Below are 12,153 nucleotides of genomic sequence, written 5' to 3' on the forward strand. Positions count from 1 at the left end.
GAAGGAGGCAATGATAAGTAAAAAAGTATTGCTAACATCAAAATCCTTAACATCTAGCAGGAGGAACAAACTCAAAGATGACTAACACAAGAACAGACCATGATAAATGAGCCAAAATAAATGGGAAAGGCATTCTGTCCCCTAACAGAAGGGATAAGTTCAGGTGCAGCATCAAGGTTATGCAGACGACACAGTTAAGGATGAATTCTGTAAATATCAAGCAGTTCACAGTGCCTAGGGTATGTACAGGAGATGTTAATTGGACTTCGGTGGGCAGTGAGCATTGGGAACATTATTTTATAAGATTTTAATGAGTTGACAAATATTTACTGAGTGTTTACAAGGTACAAGATACCATAAATGACAGGTATCATTGATAAACCATAAGTGACAGATTGAGGAGCTTTTACTTAATAATACAGGCAATGGAGAATCCTTGAGGTTTCTGAGCCTTTAAATGACAAGATGAACTTGTGTTTTAAGGAAAGGACATCCCCAGAAGAGAAAGGACCCAGAGGAAGAGTTAAATGAAGAGAACTGATGAAATAAAAATAGTTCAGAGATAAAGCATTAGGTTACACTGGACTCCTGGCAATGTGGATAAAAAGAAAGCAGTGAACTCAGCATGATATATTTTGGGAGAATGAAAGGATAGAAAGATGGAGATTCTGAGTTTCTGAAATAGGTGACTTGGGAAAAAAAAGGTGATGACACTCAGGGCCTTCAACAACATATATGGGCCATCACTGGGTGAATTAGACAAAGTCGTCCTCTCTAGGTGGAGGAAGTGGTAAAAGACCTTTCACAAGACTGACACAGCTCTGCAATTAAACATACCACATGTGAATATAATTTCAGTTCTCACTAACACGTCAGCCAAGTGCTTTTGTTCAAAGTACAACCTGCATGACTACATAGCACCTGTTACACCAACAGAGATAAGGGTATTGCAAGGTGACGTTGGTTTTTAAAAGGCAAGATGTTTTATTTCAGTGGCTGAGTTGAAGGTAGAATATGTATAGCAAGGAAGCAATATTTACATTTTACTTAGAAATGCTGAACCCAGAAGGGTCAAGTTTAAAGGTGTTGGTTCAGGAGTCAACTATAAGTGGGAGAATGAATGGAATTGTTCAAAGCCAGAGACTGATGAGAAGCTGTGGAACGGAAATGGCAAAGGAGGCTCAGAGATAGACTAGAGACAATAGCAGCTACATAAAATTCCAGGTATTGTGAATTTGCCAAAAGAAAATGGCCAAATGTTTTTCAATGCACCATATAGTTACTGAACCTTCCATGCAAATAGTGGCCAATAAATAAGAGCAAGGAAATGCTTTGCTACAGGTGGCCACGTGACATTCCACTTTTTTCTTATTGTCTTTCAATACAGAAAGATCTCAAAAATGACACTTATTGGTAATGGTTATTGGCTTACTGTTTGTTATTTAATATTAGTTTATTATATTTTTATTTTAAAAATCCTACTTAGGAAATCTTTGCCAGTGTCAAGTGTATCCTCATGCTTTCTTTAGCAGTTTTTACATTTCAGGTCTTATCTCTTGGACTTTGATCCATTTTTAATTGACTTTTTGCAACATGAGAGATAGGGATCTAGCTTCCATCTTATACAAGTGGATAACCAGTTTTCCCAGTACCATAAGAGGCTCTTTTCTCCAATGTGTATTTTTTGGCTCCTTTTTATGGAATCAGGTGGGTATAGTAGTGTGGGGTTATTTCCGTGTCCTCTATTCCATTATAATAGTCTCAATTTCCATTTTTATGCTAGTACCATACTGTTTTTGTTTTTATGGCTTTGTCATATAATCTAAAATTAGGTGTGATGTCTCTGGCCCTGCCTATTTTGCTTAGAATTGTTTAGGCTATTCTTTAGGGTCTTCTAAGCATACAGTCAAATCATCTGCAAACAAAAATAACTTGATTTCTTCCTTTCCTTTTTGTATCCTTTTTATTTTTTCTCTTGACTAATTTCTCTAGTTATACTTTCAAAAACTATACTGAATAATAGTGGTGAGAGTGAACATCCTTGCTTGGTTTTTGATGTAAGAGTTTTTCCCCATTCAAAATGATTTTGGCTGTGAGTTTGTCATATATGGCCTTTACTATATTGAGAGACGATCCTTCAGTATCTTCTTTCTTTAGGACTTTTACAATGTATTCTTGAATAGAATGACAATAGCACAGGAAATAAGTGCAAGAATCAACAAATGGACATCAAATTATAAAGTTTCTGCACAGCAAGAAAAACAATCAACAGAGTGAAGAGACAGCCTACACAATGCTAGAGAGTCTTTTATCAGTTACTTTTCCAACAGAGAATTAATATCTAGAATACATAAAGAACTCAAAAACTTAACACTAAAAACTCAAATAGCCAAATCAATAAACAGGCAAGTGAATTCAGCAACACTTTTCAAAAGAAGTACAAATGGCCAATGAGTTCATGAAAAAAATGTTCAACATCTTTAGTTTTGACTCCTTCTCACTCTAATCAGAATAGTTATCACTAAAAAATATTAAAAAAAACAATTGATGTTGTTGAAGATGTGGGAGAAAAGGAACCCACCTACACTTTTTGTGAGAATGTAAATTATTACAAATCACAATGAAAATATAGAGGTTTCTAAAAAATACAAGAGGTGACTGAAAACTATAGTGAATTTTTAAATTTAGGAAACTTATTACAGTAAAAGACACATTTCCAAGAAAAATAGGCAAGTGTGTTTGAAGCAAGGAGGAGTATTTTTGTTATTTTGAGGGAGATTAATGGCAATGTGTCTTTTACTCTAATACATTTTTAAATATTTAGCATAGTTTTTGATCTCACCTTATTGATCAACCAATGTCAAATAAAACATTATGGTGCATTTTCATCCACCCTATATACTTGATCTGGCTCTGTGCAACACTGGCTCTTTGTCAAAATCAAAATGACTGAGAAATTTAAACATTTTGAATTGATTCAGGACATGGAGGTAGCCATGACAGTTCAAGTAAAGACACTCATCAAAGAAGACTTTCAGAATGGTTTCAGTGATAAAAACGATGGGATATGTGTGCTGGAAGCAAGGAAGTGGGTATTGACCGGGATTAATGACAATGCGCCTTTTATTGTACAACTTAAAAAACATAACTCTCTGTATTTTTTGATCATACAAGTAGCACTACCATTTGTTCTAGCTACATTAATTCTTTTGGTATATACCCAAAAGAATTAAAGTCAACATACTATAGGAATAACTGCATACTTATGCTTATTGTGGCATAATTCACAATAGCCAAGATATGGAACCAGCCTAGATGTCCAACAGATAAATGGATAAAGAAAATGTGCACATTATTCAGCCATGAGAAAGAACAGAATTCTGTCATTTTCAAGAAAATGGATGGATCTAGAGACCATAATGTTGAGCGAAATAAGTCAGATTCAGAAAGACATATATTGCATGCTCTCTCTAATACGGTATGTGGAATCTAGAAAAGGATAACAAGAAAATAAAAAGGAGAATATTATTAGACATGAAGAAAGGGATAAGAGAAAGGAGGAGGGGTTATAAGGGTAGGTTATTGTGGATGGACATGAGAAAAATATATTGAAACACTCAACCCCGCAAAATATGAAATTAGGGAGGAAGGCAGGCAAGAGGGGAGGTGAAAATGATCAAAATACATGCAGGTATGAATCTGCCAAAATGAAACCCATTAATCTGGATAAACAATTTTTTTTTTTTTTTTTTTTTTTGTACCGGAGATTGAACTCGGGCCCTTGCGCTTGCGCAGTAGGCGGCGAAACCACTGAGCTAAATCTCCGGCCTGGATAACCAATTTAAAAAAGAGAGAGGAAAAAACCTAGTTTAAAAATAAAATATGCTATATTAATCCTCTTGTAATCTAGGGTGAGCAAATTAGGCTAAACTGGGACATATGATTAGATTATAAAATCATTAGGAAAAAATATTTTAATGCCTAATATTTGTCACTATTAGCCATTCAGATACTTGTAAATTGAATTAAATCAGTTAGTTTTTATATAGTATAGTATTTCACCCCTAATATATAGCTATATACTTGTTTAAATGTCATTTGATGATATACAGTTTTATTGGAAGTCAAATATAGTTAATTTGTACATTGTCAATCCCATTAGATTGTAAATCCCTCAGTAACAGTCTTGCCATATTTTAGTTCATTTTAGGATTCTGCAGACCTTTGTATGTCAACATAGGTTCCTAACTGACTGCCTGCATTCATCTTTATCACATGATAACACTTTTCTGTGCTGGAGCACAATGAAAACACAATTTAGATGAACCCAGAAGCTCATCCAGGTTTGACTACTGATTAATCTCATGACTTAAGGCAAGTCATTTAAACCTAAATTTGGATTCATATTTAAAAATTCTTTAATAGGTTTTAATGTACACAAGATTGTGGTCATTATTAAAAATGAATAATGGTATACATGAAAAGTGAATTATTAGGACATTCAGATCAATTTGTTTGATTTGAAAAAAATCTCTAGATAGGAGAAAGGTAAGTCACACAGGAACTATATGAAAGAGAATGCAATGATCTTAAACTTTGGAGCAATAATAATTTTAGCTAAGATGCCTAATATTAGTGCAATAATTTTTACTAAAACTTACAAGCCTAAAATAATAATCTTTGGTACAGTTTGCCTTTGGGTTTTTTGTTTTGCTTTGTTTATGTTTTAAATTATATTCTGGGGCCTATTTAAACTAGACCTCTTTTTTGTTTGTTTTACAGAGTGTCTTTCACTACAAAGAATATTAGGTGGTTAAAAATCTTTGATCTTACAATATATACATTTTGATTTGTAAAAGTTAAAGATGCAATAGAAAATTAACTTGCTAATTGTAGCTTTCTCTAAAATTATCTCTACAACTAGGAAAATATGTAAACTAAACTGCACTGTTAACTCACTTTACTTCACGAACTGGTTGATTTTAGTGATGATTCCAGGAGCAGTAAAATTTTAAGCCTGGTATTACTTACCAGATAATCTTTTCTCTGATTTCTTTTTCCTCTAATGTAGCCTAAACACTCCACAGTTGTAACTACATCTTTTTTTCTAGAATGTAAGCTTTTAAAGGCATCCTTATATCCACCACTGGTCGTTTTTAAATAGAAAATATTCTTGATAAGTTTTCATTAAAAGAAAGATGATGGATTTCACCCGATTAGAAGAGGGCTTTCCTCATCACACACAACATAGGCTTATCTGCAAATGTCAGATTCTGAAAGGCTTTTGTCAAGCCTAAAAATAAATGAACTAAGGAAAAGTGCTGTTTTAAGCCACATTAGAGCCTGAGGCAAAAGAAAAGTCAGTAATACTGATCCTATCTTTATTTTTAAATTTGATCCATTATGGATTTTGTGCATTAATTTTGATTTTGCTAATGTAGTGCATAAGACATAATTTGTCTGGTTCACTGAGTTTTTGGCACTCCCTTAAATTTTGTACTTAAGGAAAGGGCCTCACTTACCTTGCCATAATCTTGCTAAGAAGTGCAGTGCCAACATTTTTAAAAGGGAATAAATAAATGAAAGAAGAATTAAATGAAGAGAAAGTTCTTTAAATTATGAAGAGAACAATATTTGGCAAATGTGATTAAAAAATACAGAAGAAAAATAAATATATACCACACTAAGGGGCAATAGATTTTAAAATTCCAAGGAAATGAATAATTTCCTAGGAAAATAATAACATCAAAATTGACAAGGGATAAGGGAAGAAAACTGACCTAACAAAACAAATTAAACTGGAACTCTACTTTTTATAAAATAACTGTGCCTATTTTAGAATCAAAAACTGTTTATCAGTCTAAAATTTTAGATTGAAGAGTTCATCTTTAAAAGCTCAGGACACTATGCATAAAACCTTGAACCAGAAAAAAGAAATTACAAACTAAAATCACTAATGAATACAGATATAAAATTAGTTAAAAAATATATTAGAAAATTGAATCTAGCAGTGTATTAAGGAATAATAAGCTATCATTATGACCAAATAAGATTAATTCCTAAAATAAAGGATGGATCATCATTAATAGCTCTAACATAATTTTATGCTAAACTAAATGATACAGGTATTACCATTATATAAATAAATATTGAACAAGCATTTTGTAAGTTTAGAAATGAAATTCTTGGTAAATACAAATAAAAAAGAATACCTAAACATGAAAGACACAATATGCAAAGATCAACAGCAAACATACTGAATATTGAATAGTGAAATAGTAGTCACTCCTATAAAAACCAAGAACTAAAAGGGATGATGACTAATAATATTATTGTAATGCACCTCACTACTGAGGTTCTAATACAATTAAACTAAATATCAGATATAGCTTAAATATTAGAAATGAAGATATTAAAAATATTTATTTGAAGATTACATGATATGACTGCATACCTAAGAAAGTTGACATTGTGCTAACATTGTTTCAGTTAATAAGAAATTTGGTAAAATGGTTGTATATAACATATATAACAGTTACGGACAACAAATATACAAAAGCCATTTGTTTTTCTCTATATGAGCAACTACTCAGAAATGGCAATGGCAAAAGCTTGAATAAATTATGCTTGATTAAGCAGTTAAATTTTATAAATATATGATACAACCAATTATATTTGGTCATAAGTATAATAAAGATGTATAAGACCACATAAAGAAATTCTGAAACTTTACCAAAAGCTTAAAAGTCAGAATTGATAAAAGAAGTTTATTAGAAATCTTCAAAGAATTGGATCCCTCTGATATTATACATGTAACATGATGACAATCTCAAATCCCAATGGGGCTATTCTGGAGCTTTGCAAGATAACTTTTAAACTCTTATGGGAGGATACATACATTTGGACAAAGAATAGTGAGGGGAACCTTTCCAAATCAGATATTAAAGGTTAATATAAAAATGGTAAAATATTGACACAATAATGGACTATATATTTATATATATAAATTTAAAATTCTTTATTCTCCCTCACTATTCTATTCATTCTTATGTCCATTCATATATCCATCTTAGCAACAGTTAGTCTATTCTCCAACAAGAAGAGACATAACGGTTTACTCAATAAATGAAGATAACTGGTGATTCACCTCTAGAAGAAAATAAAATTGGATCCTCCTTTCAAATATACAAAATACATCTAAAAGTAAATTCTAGACTTTTAATACTTGACTTTAGTAAAATAAAACTTAGGAAATCTTCCAAAAGATATTGCAGATTATGTGGAGCCACCCAAGGGGGAGGACAGAGGCAGAGGAAGGGCATGGCTTTTTAAACAAAACAGTAAACCCAAAGAAAAATAGTAAGAAAGACAACCCTAAGTATTCTTCCATCCCTTCATACCTACCGCAGAGCTTTTCTAGGGACCCTAAGTGTCTCATAAATACTATTACTGCATACAGAATATTTTGTGGCACATTAATACTTTTTTATTTTGCATCATCCCATAGCCTGCATGGCTTGATCTACATTATCGACCACATTGTTTGCATTCACATTGAATTATTCATACTTCGAAGAAATGCTTCTAGAATGATATTGAAATTGCAGCAACCTGACCATCATGCTGCTTATATTGGAGCCTGACTTTATTACCTACCAATGGTGGGATGCAGTCTGCTTGCTAACATTATAGGGACTGCCTAAGGTACAGAAAATTGCCTGCAGACTCCTCCCAGACATGAACAATCTTGAAAGCGAGCAACACCATCTTTCCACTCAGGATTATATATGTGTGCTAACAAGGCCCCCAAAGCATTGCATGAACATTGACTGTTCGTGGATGTGGTAATACTTTAAGAGGCATTATTAGCTGGGTGTAGGGCTGCACACCAGTAACTCCAGCACTCTGGGAGGCTGAGGCAGGAGACTCACAAATTCCAGCTGAGCTTGTGAGCAGCTTAGTGACTTGACTTAGAAAGATCTTGTCTCCAAATAAAAAGGAAAAAAATTAAGATTTGGGGATGTTGCTCAGTGTGAAGGCCCTGGGTTCAATCCTCAGCACTGAAAAACAAAACAAAACAAAACATAACAACAATGGAAAAAAAAACCCAAAAAGACATTAAGAGAGATTATTTAGAAGAAGCAATTGAAAAACAATCTTTTCCATTTTATTTAAAGTCTCTGATATGAGTTGAAGCATATTCCCTATAAATATACTACTTAAATAATTCTATTTCCTAAATAGTATTTTTAAAAATATTAAGAAAGAGAGTTGATGAACAAATGATGGCTATAGAAGATGGTCACTAAATTCTAAGCATACATTTATAAACTTTCACTTACAGGTGTGTACAGACAAAACCTTTATTTTCAGATGTTTGGGTTTTTTCCTATTTTTTTTTTCTGTTTGTTTTTTTGAGAGAGGGTCTCACTATGTATTCCAGGCTGGCCTTGAACTCACTGTGTAGCCCAGGCTGGCCTCGAATTCACAACTATCCTTCTGCCTCAGCTTCTCCAGTGCTGGGGATTACAAATGTACGCTACCACGCCTGGATTTTCTCTGTTTTTATATATTCATATAGATAAATGCCAAAGTTTTAGTCTTACATTTTAAAGGGATGCATTTTCTCCAATATTACTGAAGAATCTGGAATGTCGAAATCAGAAAGTTGGCAAGCAAAGTTTATGCAAAATCACAGAAAAAAAAATGTCCCTGGATCTGTGTTTCATGTTTGCTTGTTCACAGAATCTCTTTGAGTAGAATTTAATCTACAGTAACTACCTCTCCTGGCGCATTTCAGGCCACCCATGACTTTAATTAGTTATCATAATTTATTGAGTGCCTACTACATGATTAGGATAATCATTTGCTTGTATTCTAGGTGTTGGCTACCCCCAGCAAATGGGAAATCTCAGACTACTGGAAGCTTATGCTTTATTTCTGACAGATTTGGCAAGAAAAGAAATATTTCACTATTACTTGGCTCAGCTGACTATACAGTCTTCTGGCTAAATCAATTTAGAGAGAAGATTTATTCGAAATGATACCATTAGGGACTAGCTCTTGGGATCAACTCTGGAAAGAATCTGATCTAAGAATCTTTCAGTGTCCCACTAAAAAGTGGCAGCATTGGGAATAGACTACAAGAGAATCTTATCATCTTTTCTATCTAACCTCTGAGACCCCCGGTCAGCACGAATGGGAGGCAGGCAAGACTTGCCATTGCAATGGATGGAACTGCTCTACGGATCAACAGCTTGTCTTCTCTCCGCTTTCATTCCAGTAGGCAGTGTAGTTTGGGCCACTGAGTATTAATGTATCATCTTAGGAAATGAGTGCTACCAAGTGAGTCCATGTTACAACTTAATTTCTTTTATTTGTCACTAACTAAAAAAATTGAGCATGTCCTGAATTGCACATTATGGGGAACAACTGCTCCAAGAATTTAACAAATAGGGAAATGATCAGTCCTAAAATGATAATTATCTAAGGTCCATAACTAACTAGTCCATTCATCTGACTCATCCATTATAAAAAGTGGTATTTTTTTTTTCTTCTGTAAAGCTTGGTACTTCTCAATATCTTAAATTTTTTATTTTTTAAAAAATCAAATACAGTTTCATTAAGATCCCAAATTATCAGTTTTCTTTAAAAATATATTTTCTACCTGGATAAATATGTGTATGTGTTCACTGACAACTGTGAATTCTGGTGCATTTTTGTACATGTTTAAATAACACAATTTAATTGGGAAATTTCCTATGCTACTTCAGAAATTGTATTACTTACATTAGAGATCCCAAGGGAGTAACTGGCTTAGAAATCAGTTTATCACATTAAAATGTGCATTTAATGTATGCTAATTTTATTTCAAAAGGCTCATATGAGAGTCTTATGCCTAAGCGGCCGGCATGTTGTATTGAGAGGTATCTGGATTGGGAATGGCTTGTGTGTCTGGAAGCAGGACACACAATTATTGGCCCTCTGCATTTCTTCATTTATGAGATTACAGCTAATATTTATCTTCTGCACACAAAAATGTTGTTTATACTAATATATGTGCTGAGCAAAGCAATGTTAATTAACACATTATTATTCACCTTAGAGCCTTAGAAAACTGAAGAAATTTTCCTCTATGAGTAATTTATGATAGACTGTGTGTGGAGATTTATACATTTTGGAGGGTAATATTTGGTATGACAGATGTAGTTTCAAAATCTCAGGATAGTAAGTTTATGAGTAAGGTTACTTAAAACCTATTATTCAGAGTTGGTCTTGGTTGGGACCTAAAGATACCTTCATATTATACAAGGAGGCCACTAGGACTCAAAGAGGTTCAGTGACTTTTCCTAAAGACAGTCTGGTGGTCAGGAACTTAGCCTCAGTGACAAGAGTGATTTTCTAGCTGCTGTCCTTTGTCCTGTCTTCTAGCATGTATTTATGTATTCAGAGAAATGGGAAAATAACAAATACGGAAGCTGGGTCTTCTCATGTTAATCAACCAATGAATAGTTATTATTCAAAGGCACTTTTTGAATAATTGAAACTGTGAGCATTACAGAAGAATGAATAGCAATTTCAAACAGGGTGGACCCATTAAAAAAATTGTGAGATCCTGTAATCCCAGCACGGAGGAAGGAGGATCATAAATTTAAGCCCACCCTGAGCAATTTAACAATAAACGAGGTCTTGTCTCAAAAAACAAAGCACAACATTAAAAAGGGCTGGGGATGTAACTGAGCACCCCCGGCCCTAAATCTAAGTTCACTGTTTAATTTTTTAATCTTTGAAAAATTGAGGAGGGGGGGGAGCATGGCTGTGAGGTTGTTTGGACACGGACCAGTCCAATGCAGGAATTTATACAGTTCATAATCGCAGGCACTCGCGCTGCACGCGAGGGCCAGCTGAGGGGGCAGCCAGCAGCTCCGGGGCTCTGAGACCGGGTCGTGCTTCCGGGCTCCCCGAGACGCCTCGGGTTGTCCTCAACCCTGCCGCCCTCTGCGGCTGCGCTAAGGCCTGGGGCGCCTCCCGGGCCAGCCCAGGGCCTTGGTCGCCGACCCCAGGGCTGGGGGCAGGCGCTCGGGGGTCGCTGAGACACAGACTGGCTTGGGAAACGGGCCTCATACCTCGGACTCGGGCGTGTTTGCAGCCTGGGTCATCCCTCCCGGGGTCGTAGCCCCAGGAGTACTCCCCAACGACGTCGCCATGAAGTCTTGGGAGGGAAGCGGCCCTCGTTGCCTGGGCAACCGGGGTGGGGCCAGCAACACAGGGCCTGGAAGCAGATTCCTGGGCCCAGAGCCTCCGCCCCACCCGGAAGGTGGCTGGAGACCTGCGCAGCTCTGCATCCTCCTGCAGGGACAGACTTGTTCCTTTCAGGGAGAATGAAAGCTGAGAGGAAAAGGCAGTTTAAATAGCAGCAATTTCGGGGATCTACTGTGTCTGAAGGCGCCTAATGCTAGAGCACCTCAAATTGTTCTTTCTTTTGTAAGTTCTTAACGAATATTAAAGCAAGATAAATTATTGATAGATATTTGATCTTAAGTAATTTTTGTTATTTTTTTTTTAAGTTCCATGATAGTATTGTGGTCATATTTAGAAGGAAAAAAAGACACCGCCCCCAGAGATTTAGTGATAATGAAATGATACGCACTCCGTGATTTATTCAAAAATAGTGGAAGAGAGGTATGCGAAATGTATGGAGGTGTAGTAAATAAATCAAGATGGGTATGGAGGAGGCAGTGGGGTGAAGGTTGTTGAGTATATGCTACGGTTACATATATTTGACAATTTCCATAATAAAGACTCTTAAAAACAAGATATGTTTTATGGAAGTCTGAATATTCTGGCTTCTCTGGATAAGCCACACCTGTTTTGAAAATGGGATGTATTTTGCTTGAATTTATCTACATGGAGGTTGATATGCTTCCTGTCACAATCAGACATGATTTAAATGCTTCAGTTCCCTCCTCCGCAAAATGAGATAACAGGATTGGCCTCAAAGCTTCATGGGGAGGACCAACAGGTTATTATATATGGAAATGTTTATGTCAGTCCTGGCAACTAGTAATGATCTGTGCGTGCTAGTCAGGTGTAGGATTAGTATTATGTTTCTCCTAACTTTGCTTAGCTGCCAAGGTACTATTTTTCTTTTCT

At 35.3% G+C, this 12,153-nt stretch overlaps 1 protein-coding gene across 3 annotated transcripts in view; it reads right to left on the reverse strand.

Moving 5' to 3' along the window:
• Positions 1-11,313, reverse strand: part of Cabcoco1 (ciliary associated calcium binding coiled-coil 1) — a 113,067-nt gene extending 101,754 nt beyond the window's left edge. The window contains exon 1 of one of the 3 annotated variants that reach the window (XM_004858265.4): positions 11,127-11,301. In XM_004858265.4, coding sequence (XP_004858322.1) covers positions 11,127-11,207 — 81 coding nt within the window. In that variant the 5' untranslated portion in view covers positions 11,208-11,301. Of the gene's footprint in view, positions 1-7,931; positions 8,195-11,126 lie in introns of those variants that run through there. The other 2 variants (XM_087184811.1, XM_087184812.1) reach the window with 2 other exon arrangements.
• Positions 11,314-12,153: the final 840 nt, after the last annotated feature.

This window comes from Heterocephalus glaber, unplaced genomic scaffold, assembly GCF_053883595.1.
Source record: "Heterocephalus glaber isolate CG9 unplaced genomic scaffold, H.glaber_assembly_v1.0 deba00001497, whole genome shotgun sequence".
In the NCBI taxonomy this organism is placed as follows: Eukaryota; Metazoa; Chordata; class Mammalia; order Rodentia; family Bathyergidae; genus Heterocephalus; species Heterocephalus glaber.